The sequence below is a fragment of the Pan paniscus genome, chromosome 11, assembly GCF_029289425.2.
Source record: "Pan paniscus chromosome 11, NHGRI_mPanPan1-v2.0_pri, whole genome shotgun sequence".
Classification (NCBI taxonomy): domain Eukaryota; kingdom Metazoa; phylum Chordata; class Mammalia; order Primates; family Hominidae; genus Pan; species Pan paniscus.
Window position 1 is genome coordinate 11,737,950 of NC_073260.2, and position 14,860 is coordinate 11,752,809.

A 14,860-nucleotide genomic window follows, 5' to 3' on the forward strand; every position below is an offset into this window, starting at 1 on the left:
CCTGGGCAACAGAGTAAGACTCTGTCTCAAAAAAAAAAAAAAAAAAGGAATAGTATATTTAAGTGACTAGGACAGTGCCTGGCACATCATAGGTTCTCAGTAGGTGGTCATTCTTATTATGACTAGAGCCTGGCACAATCTGGGGAACTTGGTGATACCCAGACAGAACCAGAGAGGCCTTCTCTGTTTTCCTGTTAATAAAAATATTTTTAAAAACTTTATTTTTTAAATTATAAAAGTAGAGCACACTATACATTTTAAAGAAGAAAATCAAATACAGAAGTGTGTAAAGTGAAGGCATCTGGTTGCTGGGCTTGCTCTCCTCCCCGCTTTCCTACTGTGTCCTAGCCCAGTTCTGGAGCTCTTGTTTTCATTCTGGGGTAAGAGAGCCCCCAGGATGGCCTCCAGTGGTCCCTGGTTCCTGGTATTCACACGCTTGTGTAGTCCCCTCCCACTTTGTGCCAGCGTTGGTCTGTGTGATGGATAGGATATGGTAAAAGTGATGATGGCCCTTCTAAATTAGGTTATAGAGACTGCGGTCTCCAGGTCTCCATCTCTTTTGGGTCGCTGGCTCTGGAGGAAGCCGGCTGGCCATGCTGTGAGCTGCCCCAGGCGAAGCCCCTGTGGCAAAGAACTGAGGTATCCGGCCAACAGCCTGCTGGATAACTGAGGCCCACTAACAACAGGAGTGCCATTGGAGGCGGATTCTTCAGCTCTGGTCTGGTCTTGAGATAGCTACAGCCCATTGATGTAACCTCCTGAGGGGCCCTGAGCCACAACCTCCCAGCCAGGCTGCTCCCCTCCCAGATCCTGACCCTCAGGATGTCTGAGACAATAAATGTTCATTGTTTTAAGCTGCTAAGTTTTGGTGTAATTTGTTATGCAGCAATAGATAACTAATAGATGTCTTTTGTCTATTTTTTATTTAGTTTTTTTAAAAAACAATTTAAGGAAGCTCTCTACAGATAGATAAATAGATATCGGCCCTTTGTTATATGCTGCAGATACTTTTCAAGCTTATTTGTCTTTCAAATTGCTTTTTGGTGTTTTTACTGAATAGAAGTATAGTCATATCTGTCAGTCTTTTCCTTAATGTTTTCTAATAATGTTTAGAAAGCTCCTGCACAATAATATAAGGAAAAGTACATCTGTTATTATCTACTACCTTTATCATTTTATTTATTTAATCCCTATGGGACTTATTTTTGTGAACATGTGAAGTACAGAAGTAAATTTATTTTCCCCATCAAAATGTAGCCAACTGCCTGAATATCATATGTTGAGTCTTCTTTCCTTTCCTCACTGACTTAAAATGCTACCTTTGCCATATACGGGATTCTTATCTGGACCTACTCTAGACTTCTTGTTCTATGTCATTGATCTTTTCACTTTCCCTCTCATCTGGTAGTGCTACAATGTTTTGGTAATCGTAGCTTTACAGTATGTTTTGAATCTGGTAGGTGAAAATTCCCATTTTCTTTTTTTTTTCAAAAATTTCTTAGCTCCTCTTAGCTTAGCCTTTACCATTCCAGATGAATGTTGGGACTTTTGTAGGAATTTTATTAAATGTATAGGTTAATTTAGCAAGAACTGATATTTTTTCATATTCTTCCATAAAGCAACATAGCATTCTTCTCCATTTATGAAGGTCTTGCTAACTTCCTATTAGACTTATTCCTAGAGTTTGTTGTGACAGCACTGTGCTAGACACTAGTTCTTACCCCCAGCGAACTTATGGTCCTACAATTAGTACAAATAATTTATTAACTGCAATTGTGATAAGAATTACAAAGGAAAGTCCAGGGAACCGTGATTACAGGGAGGCCTGATGGGATTGGGGAGGTTAGAGGTTTCTCTACAGGGACATTTAAACTACTCCTTTTAGTTCTGGATTACTAGGAGTTTTTGTTTTGTTTTTAAAAGCAGATTAACTTGTTTTTCAGTTTCTACTGAGAAGATTATATAGTTTTAAAATTTTCATTTCTTAATGTCATTCTAATATTGAACTATTGTGTTTCTGAAATAAGCTCCACTTGATTGTCATTTTTGTTTTTAATGTATAATTAGGTTCTTTTTTTTTTTTTTTTTTTTGAGACAGAGTTTGGCTCTTGTCGCCCAGGCTGGAGTGCAGTGGCGCAATCTCAGCTCAGTGCAACCTCTGCCTCCCAGTTCAAGCAATTCTTCTGCCTCAGCCTCTTTTAGAGAAAAGGGCAAAGCTAGAAACCCTACCCAAAATTAGAAGCCAGAATTAACCTGCGTCATTGACAAAGGATTTCAACATTTTTTTTCTAAAATTTATACCTAATTGTTATAGGAATAGAACTCTGTTCACATAATCACCATTTTTTTTTCTTTTTTCTTTTCTTTTCTTTTTTTTTTTTTTTTGAGATGGAGTCTTGCTCTGTTGCCATGCTGGCATGCAATGGCACGATCTCGGCTCACTGCAACCTCTGCCTCCCAGGTTCAAGCGAGGGTTCAGCCTCCCGAGTAGCTGGGATTACAGGCACCCACCACCACACCCAGCTAATTTTTTTTATTTTTAGTAGAGACAGGGTTTTACCGTGTTGGTCAGGCTGGTCTCGAACTCCTGACCTCAGGTGACCCGCCGGCCTCGGCCTCCCAAAGTCCTGAGATTACAGGCATGAGCCACTGCACCTAGCCATCCTCACCAATTTTATGTAAAATTGCTTTGTTATCTTTGTGTACAATGGGTTTGCTTTATTTCAGAAAGTAAATTCTGACCATGCTTGCATATTGATTTTTTTTTTTACCTTTATGCTTGCTTCTAATTAAAGGTGGGGGAAGGGGATTATGGAGCCACTTGCATAAACAAGGGTTCCAGCAAAATGATGCAAAACTTGATTTCTATAACACTTGAGGATTTTATCTTCAATGTGTAGTGTTCAAATATACCATTTTATTTTACTTTTATATTTATAGAGATGGGGTCTCACTATGTTACCCAGGCTGATCTTGAATTCCTGGGCTTAAGCAATCCTCTCATTTCAGCCTCCCAAAGTACAAATGTAACATTTTAAAGAATACAACCTGTAACATTCTATTCTATATTTCACGCTTTAAAAGGATATTGGAAAGAAAAGATACATACAGAATAATGAAGAAAGTTATTTTTTACTAATGTTGCAAGGAAATGCCCACCAGGTTTTACCAAATTAACACTGATCGTGTCAAGTCACTTAACTGCTCTAAGTCTCCATTTCTTATTCATGGGTAAAATGAGATGTTGATATTAGAGGATCCCTATGGGTCCTCCTAGCCCTAAACATCTCGAGTACAAGTATCAGAACCCGTACTGCATGGGTACAATGAAGGTGTTACGATGAGCACCTTTTAAAATTTTGTTTTATTTGGTGTTCAGTTTTTATAACAATTTTCTTCTGATGTAATAGGTGAGATAAGGTTTTACAACTAGATTCCTCAGTAGGAGTATTTCCTATATATCAATGAAAAGAATGGAGAGGGGAAATAAAACAGCTATGGTGCCCAACAAGAACACTACATGGCCAAAAGCATTCCACAGCGAGCGCGCGCTATGATAGGAGAGAATCATTGGAAAGGAAACTAAATTTCCACCATTTTATTCTTTTTCCTTTCTTATCCTCTCCTACAGAGAAAAGCCCAGTTTTAATCTTCACTTAATCCCCAAAGAGATAGCAAAAGCCACAGCAATCCTTACACATTTTTTTTGTTATAAAGAAAAACAGTGCCAAAATATTGACGAGGCACTGTTTTTCCACACATATCACCAATCTTATTTAGCACTGTGGATGCCGTTTTGCAAATGTCACCCACCATCAGCCCTCGCTCCGCTGCGGCCGCCACCCGCCGCCACCCATTTTTAAAAATCCATTCATGTGGTGCCTTTCATCCAAACCCATAAACAACCATTTCCTCCCTGCCACCGTGGTCTGAGCTCCTGAAGCGTTCGGCCACGGCAGGGCAGAGCCCCGCAAGCAGGGAGATTGCAGACTGCGGCGCTGGGCGGCGGACACCGAAGCTCTCCTCATCTCCCGAGTGATTTCAGGGGTTCAGGATCCTGATAAGTCCCCGCCCTGGAAGCCAAGCCCCGGGAAGGGGAGGAGTGAGGTGGCCCCGGCCCAGCAGAGCTCAGCCTCCGGAAAACAGGCGTCTCCTCCCCAGGCCGAGCCACTGCGCCTAGTCTCCCAGGTGGGTCTCGCAGCCAGGGACCGCGGCGCGGCCCGGGGCGGGGGAGGAGGACGCAGGCCAGGATCTCGCTCGTCACGACTCACCCAGGAGGGTGGGGAGGAGGAGGGACTGCAGGAAAAGGGAGCGGAGTCTGGGCGCTCAAGGAATAAAGACGAGGAAGGGGAGAGGGGACTGAGGGGAAGGTAACGGGGGTGAGGATGGGGGTGCGGGGGAGGGTGACGGGCTGCAGGGGGTAGAGGCGAGATGAAGGAGAGGGACGGGTGTTGGGGGTGAAAGAGGGGGAAGGAGGGTGGGATGGGGGAGAGGCGGGATGGAGAGAGTGGGGTGAGGGAGGGGTGGGGGAAGGGGGAAGGATGGGGCGAGGGGAGAGAAAGGGGGGTGAAGGGAAGAGAGGGAGGGAGGGATGGAGGGGAAGGAGGATGCAGGGAAAAGGGAGACAGGGACCGCGAGGAAGGAGGATGGGGAGGGAGGAGGGCGGGCTGCAGGGGGAGGGCTGGGGTGAAACATGAGGTGAGGGAGGGGAGAGCGGGGCAAGCCTTCCTCTCGCGCGGGCGGCGCCTGAATAACGGGACCCCACGGACCAGGAGCCTCAGGCCCGGGGCGCAGGGCCGGCAGCCAGCTCGGAGGCCTGGGCGCTGCCGGCAGGGGCCGCGCGGGGCTCCTCGGGAGCCGCAGTCCCCGCCTGCTGGAAGGATCCCGGCTCCACTTACTCTCTCCGACCACAGCTTTGAGGCCAATGGGGGCCATGGCGCTGCGCGAGTCTCCCGGCTCCGATCTCCTCGTCCCGCGACGCCTGCGGACCCCTCCGCCTCCTCAGGTGGGCGCGCTGGGCCAGCCGCAGCTCTCCGCCCCGCAGCCGCGCTAGGGACCGACTGACGCGCGGACTGGGCGCGGGGGCGCGGCGCGAGCCAGAGCGAGGCTGCCCCGCCGCCGGCGCGCGCGGGGGCGGGGCAAGCCGGGGGCGGGGCCTCGCGCCGGCCGTTGGCGTCACCCACTCGCCTCCGCCAATCGCACTGCGGCCCGGAGGCTCAGCCCCGCCCCCCGAGATGCGGCTGGGCGCCAGGCGGCCGCTGGCTGGTGCGGAGCCGCGCCCTCCCCCTCACCTCACGCGCCGCGCGCGCCCGGGGCGCAGGGTACCCAGGCCTCCTCTTTCCCCTCGGTGCTGGGATCCCTGGCCACAGGCTACCGACGCGCTCCATCTGCCTGAAACCCCGCTCGGGTCCTGTCTTTCCTCTTTCTGGGAGCTTCCGTTTTTTCCTGCCCACGGAAGGAGCTTGGAGGCGAGATCTCTTACTAGCAGCGCCCACTCCCAGCCGCAGCGAAGCCAGGGTGAATCCACCCACAGCACCTCCCTGTCGCTGGGTACCTGCATTCGTGCATTCACCAACACTGAGTTCTTGTGTCAAACTCCGTGCCAAGCACCTCGCGGGCATCATCTCATCAAATCCTCCAATCACTGGGCATTGCTTTTTATTTTGTTTTGTTTACACTCCTCTTACCTCATACCTATGGGCATTATTTTTAATCTCCATTTTCCTGTGAAAAAACCAAGTCTCGGAGATATTGGAAATAGCACTAGACTTACCTTCAGGCAGCGTAGCATCCGTTAGCTAATGTTCAGTATTCTGTCACTTTTATGTGTAAGCCGTTATTCTGTCCCCTGGAGCTACGACCATGTACAAGGCAGAATCTCATCCTGCTTATGGGCGCTCAGAGTTTAGAAGTTTCTAAGCCCCAAATCTGATACGAATATACTGTGGGACCGACTCTGGTCTCAGTATCTCCTTCCTGGAGTCCGTATTTATTAAAGCGGTCCCAGGTCAGTTTTTGCTCGACTTTCTTTGTTAATAGGAGATACTGCTTTTCTTTTTCTTTTTTCTTTCCTTTTTTTTCTTTTTTTTTTTGAGGCAGAGTCTCGCACTGTCGCCCAGGCTGGAGTTCAGTGGCGCGATCTTGGCTCACTGCAACCTCCGCCTCCCAGGTTCAAGTGATTCTCCTGCCTCAGCCTCAGAGTATCTGGGATTACAGGCGCCCGCCACCATCGCCTGGCCAATTTTCTGTATTTTTAGTAGAGACGGGGTTTCACTATGTTGGCCAGGCTGGTCTCAGATACTACTTTTGAAATATGGGGGAGGGCTTGCTTTTGGCTTCAAAGTAACACAAATTGAGCCAATTAAAAATAAAAAAGAATAAGAGAGCTAGTAGTAGTAAAAATCAGTGAATATTCATTAAATATTTGGAATACATTTGAGCTAGGTTTTTAATCTTCATATTATTAAGACGCATAATAATATTTTACAGATGAAGAATTGAGTTTCAGAGTGGATAAGTGCTTTATTAGTAAATGACAAAGGAAAGATCCAATTCTAGGATCTGAATTCTGAACCATTATTTTATACTGAGCAAAAACAAAAAACCTGCTGAGAACTAAGGAGGAATTTTCCAAAGTCACAGAAGCCAGTGGTGGCTGAGCCAGGACAAAAGGCTACATGTCCTACTTCAGTCGCCAGCCCCAGGTCAAGCAGATTTGACCATCTTCTCACCACCACCCCAATCTACCCCCAACAGAACCTTCAGATGGGTTCAGAGAGAGAGGAGGCATTAATGTGTCAACTCTCTATGTCTGGGCCTTGCCTTTTGCCCAGGAAACATATTGATAGCCCCTGTGTGTATTTGGAGGAGGAGATAGTGTGTAAACATGGGGAGACCTAGGATGCACTGGTAATGCCACATGCTTCCTCCTTCGCCAGCTGGCACATATCAGCAGAGACTCCACAGTTTCTGTATCTGCCATGAAAATATAAATTCGAAGCTGGAAAATTCCTTAGCAGCTAAGGAGTAGGAATGGCCAAGGGCTCCTCTTGTCACTCATCCAGTCAGTGGGTCAACAAGCGTTTATTGAGTGCGGCCAAGGTCTGGGCCATGTGCTGTGGGTAAGATGGAGACAATTTCTGTCCTCAAGGAGCTGGTATTCTAGCTGAGGGACAGACAGGAAACAAGGTATTACAGCATTGAGTGACTGTTCTGTCAAGTGCTGAAGCAGATGGAGAAGGGGCTGTAAGAGTGGATAGCAAGGCACCTGGCCCAGTGGACTGGCTGGGGTACAGTCAGAGCTGGCTTCCTGAGATGGGAAAACGGTGGTAAGAGGGACCTGGGAGAGTGTCTAGGCAGATATACAGTAGGTACAAAGACCCAGTGGCAGAAAGGAGTTTGGCTCTTCCAGGAACAGAGAAGGGACATTGTGACTAGAGAGGAGAAAGCCTGAGGGGTAGGGCTGGAGGAAGAGCCCCCAGGGTAGGCCTGGATGCCAGGATCCAGGACTTCTTAGTGGCCTGGGATCCGTGTTCAGGGACCTTCTCAAAGGTCACAGCAAATAATATATAGTAGCTTCTTATTTTCTGTAGAAGGAAGGACCAAAAAAAAAAAAACAAAAAAAAAGCCTTTCCTGCAGATGTGTACCTGAGATGTTCACTGGGGATGACAAAAATCAGAATGGATTTTTTTTTAAGTAGCATGATTGGAAGATAGAGCGGGGTGACAGACTGTGAATCCACCCAGGAATTCAGGTTGGGAGCGCTGATTTGGCATCCAAGACCTGGTTGGAGACCTCTTGACATCTTTGAGCCTTGTGTCCCCATCTGTGAAACGGGGACAAATAAAACTTCCAGGCCTCTCTCCCAGGGTGACTGAGAAGCCAGCAAAATGATCCACTTGAAAGGGTAAAATACGGCCGGGCATGGTGGCTCACGCCTGTAATTCCAGCACTTTGGGAGGCCGAGGCGGGCAGATCACAAGGTCAGGAAATCGAGACCGTCCTGGCTAACACAGTGAAACCCCGTCTCTACTAAAAATACAAAAAATTAGCCGGGCGTGGTGGTGGGCGCCTGTAGTCCCAGCTACTCGGGAGGCTGAGGCAGGAGAATGGCGGGAACCTGGGAGGCGGAGCTCGCAGTGAGCCGAGATGGCGCCACTGCACTCCAATCTGGGCGACAGAGGGAGACTCCCTCTCAAATAAAGAAAGAAAAAAAGAGTAAAATACTCCCTCAGCTATCACACAATACTACCCTTTGCTCTGTATTCTTAATTTGCATTTACTGGGAGTTTGATACATGCCAGGCACTGTGCAAAAAAAGCTCTCATGAATTTTCACTGGATTCTCACTACTGCCCTATGAGGTCGGTGCTATTATTATCTCCACGTTCCTGGGGCGCAGAGAGATCAAGTCACTTGTCCAAGGTCACACAGCTCTAACGGCTGAGCCAGGACTCTGACTTCCTGATGACCAGGGGAGAACGTCGAGCGCCCAGGGTGCAGCCCCAGTGCCCAGACCTAAGGTGAGGTTTGGCTGTGTGGACAGCTCGTTGGGAGAGTATCAGCAAAGAGAATCAGCACCCTCGGGAGTTTGGACCCAGGCGGGTCCGCGCCCCCGACCCGGGCCCAGCGCCAGGGCCAGCCGGGATAGCAGCCGCAGGATGCGCGGGGTTGGTCGGCGGCACCAGCCAGCGGGCGCGCAGGTGCGTCCACAGCTGCGCATGCGCGGCCTGCAGCCTCCGCAGAGCCGGGTGCTGGCCCAGCGCAGGGGTGGGAAGAGTACTGCGATTTACGCACGGGTCACGTGGCGGCGGGGAGTGCTCCAGGTGGGCCGACCGCTGCGGAGAGGAGCGGGGGAGAGGCTGGCGATCAGGACAGATGGAGAGGGAGCGGCCTGGAGAGACTGAGAACGAGGAGACAGAAATAGCAATGGAGCCAACCAGCGGGAGAGAGGCCACCCCTCCACCGGACCTCCTGAGTCCTTCACGCGGTATCACAAGCTTGTGCCCCCCCTGCACACCTGGAGCCTGTTGCAGAGCCCTGGGGCCAGTCTGGGCCGCTTCTCCGACAGCCTCGGGCTGCACCTCCCTCCCTTCTGCTTTTAAGCTGCATCATCAGCTGCGGTGTTCTGTGTTCACCCACATCCCCTCCTCCTGGCCTCTGGGCCGTTTGATTCTGCGACACTCCTTTAGGAGCAGTTTCTAAAGAATTCAACAAGATAATATTTATAAGGTACTTTATCCAGGACTGGGAACCTGGTAAGGCTCAAGTGAATGTTAGCTATTAATATCCTTCTTAAAAATGACACATCATTAGGCTGAATTAAATCACTGCTAAATAGATAGGTATGGGTTATGGAGAGTTCAGTCTGTGTCCCGCTTATTTGCTGCTAGATTCATTGGCAAGAATGAAAAGTAATTGTTTCTGTCGCTGTCACCCCCTCCACCATGCATACATCTACAAAGAGCGACTGGGCCTGGAGTACTTAAGTTTGAGACATCCTTGCACTCAAGAGTGAACCGTTTTTGAGTTTGAGGCCACACTGCAGTATCAAAAAGGCTTTGTTTTCAAAAGCCCAGGAGAGGGCCTCAACTTCAAGGGACCGCAGAGGCCAGGGTAATGTAATACCACAGATAGTAGCCAGCTGCAGAGCACATGACTTGCCCAGAGGAGTAGTGCTTGCTTAGCTCCAGTCAGTGGTTTCCCTGCAGCAACTGAGGGTCTAGAATGTAGAAATTATGCAACATCTCCCAATGTTTAGGTGTTGCAATGGATTTTTTTTTTTTTTTGAGTCAGAGTCTCACTCTGTCGCCCAGGCTGGAGTGCAGAAGCATGATCTCTACTCACTGCAAGCTCTGCCTCCCGGGTTCAACCGATTCTCCTGCCTCAGCCTCCTGAGTAGCTGGGATTACAGGTGTGTGCCACCTGGCTAATTTTTGTATTTTCAGTAGAGTCAGGGTTTCACCATGTTGGTTGGCTAGACTGGTCTCAAACTCCTGACCTCAACTGATCCTCCCGCCTTGGCTTCCCAAAGTGCTGGGATTTCAGGCATGAGCCACTGCGCCAGGCCAGCAATGGATTTTTTTTTTTTTTTAACCTGTAACACAGCCCAGGAAATCCTGAGAACATGTGCCCTGCATTTTAAAAGATGATAACACCACACTGCCCAAACAAAACACATATGAGGACCACATTCATCCCCGCGCTACCTGCATGTAAACTCTAAGGAACTGGAATACTTCCTCCCAAAGTGAGAGGTCGGATTCCCCCAAGGGCAAGAAGAAGGAGCAGCAGATGCCCAGAGAGGCACTGATGCTCCTCCACTCATATAAAGTCCCCTGGTGAGCAGGGCTTTGGACTAGGGGTGGGGATGGTGTAAATGCCTGGGCACCAAGCACTAGGACTTCAGTCTCTAGGGCCACAGAGGGGGTCCTTCTGCTTAGCCAGGCTCTGGGGCAGTGCATATAGCCAGTAGGGCCAGCCTCTTTTTCTTGGATTGGTAAGCCCTGTAGTGGAAGCTTCTGAGAGTGGCTGATGTGGGCAGCTCAATTTTGCCCAGACTGTGTAAGCCCTTGAGTCCTGGTACAAGCCCAGGAACAAAGAGGAGTCACTGGGGAAAAAAAAGCCAGACATTAGAAGTGGGGGCTTAAAGCAGGTTTTATCCAATTAAAAAAGAAAGAAATATGGCATTTTTTACATCTTGGGTATCACAGAAAAATTCATACCTTTCAACAGATTAAATTATTATCAAGGCAGGGCATGGTGGCTCATGCCTATAATCCCAGCACTTTGGGAGGCTGAAGCAGATGAGTTGCTTGAGCCCAGGAGTTCGAGACCAGCCTGGGAAACATGTTGAAATCCCATCTTCACTAAAAATACAAAAGTTAGCTGGGTATGATGGTGCATGCATGTAATCCCAGCTAATTGGGAGGCTGAGGTGGGAGGATCACTTGAGCCCTGGAGGTCGAGGCTCCAGTGAGCCAAGGTTGCATCATGGTGCTCCAGCCTGGGAGACAGAATGAGACCCTGTCTAAAAAATAAATAAATAAATAAATAAATAAATAATTGTCCAATCCCAGAGGAAAGTGTTTTCATTCCAACTGGGGAAACTGTTTTGTTCATATATGTTTTGGCATTTCAGCTGAGCCTGGAGGCTGAGAAGAGAAAGGGGTTCAAATCCAATTTTTGTTTGTTTATTTATTTATTTATTTATCTTTTGAGATGGAGTCTTGCTCTGTGGTCCAGGTTGGAGTGCAGTGGCGTAATCTTGGCTCACTGCAACCTCTGCCTCCTAGACTCAAGCAATTCTCATACCTCAGCTACCTGAGTAGCTGGGATTACAGGTGTGTGCCATGACACCCGGCTAATTTTTGTATTTTTAGTAGAGATGGGGGTTTCACTATGTTGGCCAGGCTGATCTTGAACTCCTGACCTCAAGTGATCCACCCACTTCGGCCTCCCAAAGTGTTGGAATTACAGGCGTCAGCCACCGCATCTGGCCCAAATCCAATTTTTTTAAAAAGAGTATAAACAGGCCAGGCGAGGTGGCTCATGCCTGTAATCCCAGCATTTTGGGAGGCCGAGGCGGGTGGATCACTTGAGGTCAGGAGTTCAAGACGAGGTTGACCAATATGGTGAAACCCTGTCTCTACTAAAAATACAAAAATTACCTGGGCGTGGTGGCACATGCCTGTAGTCCCAGTTGCTCAGAAGGCTGAGGCTGGAGACTCACTTGAACTCGGGAGGCAGAGGTTGCAATGAGCCGAGATTGCACCACTGCACTCCAGCCTGGGCAACAGAGTGAGACTTCGTCTCAAAAAAAAAAAAAAAAAAACAAAAATTAGCCTGGCTTGGTGGCACATGCCTGTAATCCCAACTACTTGGGAGGCTGAGGCTGAAGAATCACTTGAACCTGGGTGGCAGAGGTTGCAGTGAGCTGAGATTGTGCCACTGCACTCCAGCCTGGGCAACAAAGCGAGACTCAGTCTAAAAAAAAAAAAATTATTATTTGTCAATTTAAAATAATAAATAAATAAAACATCTTTTAAAAAGGCTAGACCCATGCTTCCCAAACTATGCATAGATGCACCCTTGTGTACCACACTGCATTTACAGGAGCATGATAGAATATTTAAAATTTTTACTTTATCTTTTTTTTTTTTGAGACAGGATCTCACTCTGTTGCCCAGGCTTGAGTGCAATGGCATGATCATAGCTGACTGCAACCTCAAACTCCTGGGGTCAAGCGATCCTCCCACCTCAGCCTCCTGGGTAACTGGGAATATAGGTGCATGCCATCATACCCAGTTAATTTTTTTTTTTTTGAGACGGAGTCTCGCTCTGTCACACAGGCTGGGGTGCAATGGCGCGATCTCAGCTCACTGCAACTTCCACCTCCTGTGTTCAAGCGATTCTCCTGCCTCAGTCTCCTAAGTAGCTGGAATTACAGGCGCAAACCACCACACCTGGCTAATTTTTATATTTTTAGTAGAGATGGGGTTTCACCATGTTGGTCAGGCTGGTTTTGAACTCCTGACCTTGTGATCTGCCCACCTCGGCCTCCCAAAGTGCTGAGATTACAGGCGTGAGCCACCATGCCTGGCCATTTTTTTGTATTTTTTATACAGACAGGGTCTCACTATGTTGCCCAGGCTGGTCTTGGACCCCTGGCCTTAAGCAATCCTCCTGCCTTAGCCTCCCAAAGTGCTGAGCTTATGGGTGTGAGCCACTGTGCCCAGCCAAATATATATATATTTTTTTTCTTTTTTTCTTTTTCTTTTTTTTTTTTTTTGAGACAGAGTTTTGCCCTTTTGCCCAGGCTGGAGAGAAGCGGTATGATCTCAGCTCACTGCAACCTCTGCCCCCAAGGTTCAAGCGATTCTCCTGCCTCAGCCTCTTGCGTAGCTGGGATTATAGGCACCCGCCACCACGCCTGGCTAATTTTTGTATTTTTACTAGAGACGGGGTTTCACCATGTTGGCCAGGCTGGTCTTGAACTCTTGACCTCAGGTGATCCACCTGCTTCGGCCTCCCAAAGTGCTAGGATTACAGGCATGAGCCACCATGCCCAGCCCAGCTGAATATTTCAAACTTTGGAGGGAAACACAATTATATTCACCTTTGGGTGAATAGTGTGAAAACAGCTAGCTGGAAACAGTACACAATTTCAACATTAAGCTCTACAACTTTGCTTTCTGTGGTATTATATCTTTGTAATACTGGGTTTTCAGCAATCGATGTGATAATGTTACTGGAAAAGAGTCTCAACCCGGACCCTAAGAGAGGGTTCTTGCATGTCACCCAGAAAGGAATTCAAGACATGTTGCAGAGTGCAATGAGAAGAGATAGTTTATTAAAAGCTACTCTGGGCTGGGCGTGGTGGCTCACACCTGTAATCCCAGCACTTAGGGAGGCCAAGGTGGGTGGATCACTTAAGGTCAGGAGTTTGAGATCAGCCTGGCCAACATGGTGAAACCCTGTCTCTAATAAAAATACAAAAGTTAGCCGGGCATGGTGGCATGTGCCTGTAATCCCAGCTACGCAGGAGGCTGAGGCAGAAGAATTACTTGAACCCAGGAGGTGGAGGTTGCAGTGAGTCGAGATAGCACCGTCGTACTCCAGCCTGGGCAGCAAGAGCAAGACTCCATGTCAAAGAATAAAAGAAAAGAAAAGAAAAAAGAAAGCTACTCTGTTACAGTCAGGAGGGTGTCCCCAGAAAGCAAGAGGAAGAATGCCCTGTCTTTGTTTAAGTTATTTCTTATAAGGGGTCTTGTCTATGTAAAAGCTAAGCCAAGCCTGTGTCTACGTGCGGGTGAGCAGACAGCATGACAAAATTTATTACTCTCTTGATTTAAACTATCCTTAACATTTTAGTGTGTGAGTACATCAAAGCATAACTATAATTATCTTGAAAGCATATATTGTTATGAGTATTGGTACATCTAAACTATAAACATCCCATGACTATGGGTCATGACCAGCAAGAAATGTGCTTTGTTAGTTTCAGGATGGAGCTGAATTTAAAATGGTGTCACTCTGGCTGTCCTAGGCTCTTGCTTCCCTAACAAAGAGAAGCAAATAACTCAACTGGTCGAGGTGGCTCAGACCTGTAATCCCAGCACTTTGAGAGGCTGAGGTGGGAGAATCACTTGAGCTCAGGAGTTTGAGACTAGCCTGGGCAAAATGGTGAAACCTCATCTCTACAAAAAATACAAAAATTAGCCAGACATGGTGGCACATGCCTGTAGTCCCAGCTACTTGGGAGTCTGCTAAGGTGGGAGGATAGTGTGAGCCAGGGAGGTTGAGGCTGCAGTGAGCTGAGACTGCATCACTGTACTCCAGCCTAAGCAACAGAGTGAGACTCTGTCTCAAAAAAAAAAAAAAAAAGAAGAAGAAGAAAATAACAAATTACTCATGAAAATCAATGTGGAACACAAAATGAGAGTGTTGGCCAGGTGTGGTGGCTTATACTTGTAATCCCAGTACTTTGTGAGGCTGAGGTAGGAGGATCGCTTGAGCCCAGGAGTTTGAGACCAGACTGGGCAACATGGCAAAATCCTGTCTCTGGGAAAAATACAAAAGCTAGCTATTCACTGACTACTTGGATGTAAAAAAAAAAAAAAAAAAAAGGCCGGGCTCAGTGGCTTATGCCTGTAATCCCAGCACTTTGAGAGGCCGAGGTGGGTGGATCACAAGGTCAGGAGTTCAAGACCAGCCTGGCCAACATGGTGAAACCCCATCTCTACTAAAAATACAAAATTTAGCTGGGTGTGGTGATGTGCGCCTGTAATCCCAGCTACTCAGGAGGCTGAGGCAGGAGAATCACTTGAACCCAGGAGGCAGAGGTTGCAGTGAGCCGAGA

At 47.9% G+C, this 14,860-nt stretch overlaps 1 protein-coding gene across 2 annotated transcripts in view; it reads right to left on the reverse strand.

The window, feature by feature from the left end:
- The window catches only part of STXBP1 (syntaxin binding protein 1), an 80,140-nt gene extending 74,994 nt beyond the window's left edge, over nt 1-5,146 (reverse strand). For both annotated transcript variants that reach the window (XM_034929105.3, XM_034929104.3), the window contains exon 1: nt 4,899-5,146. In XM_034929105.3, the coding sequence (XP_034784996.1) occupies nt 4,899-4,935 (37 nt within the window). In that variant the 5' untranslated portion in view covers nt 4,936-5,146. The remainder of the gene's footprint in view (nt 1-4,898) is intronic.
- Between the last annotated feature and the right edge of the window lie 9,714 nt (nt 5,147-14,860).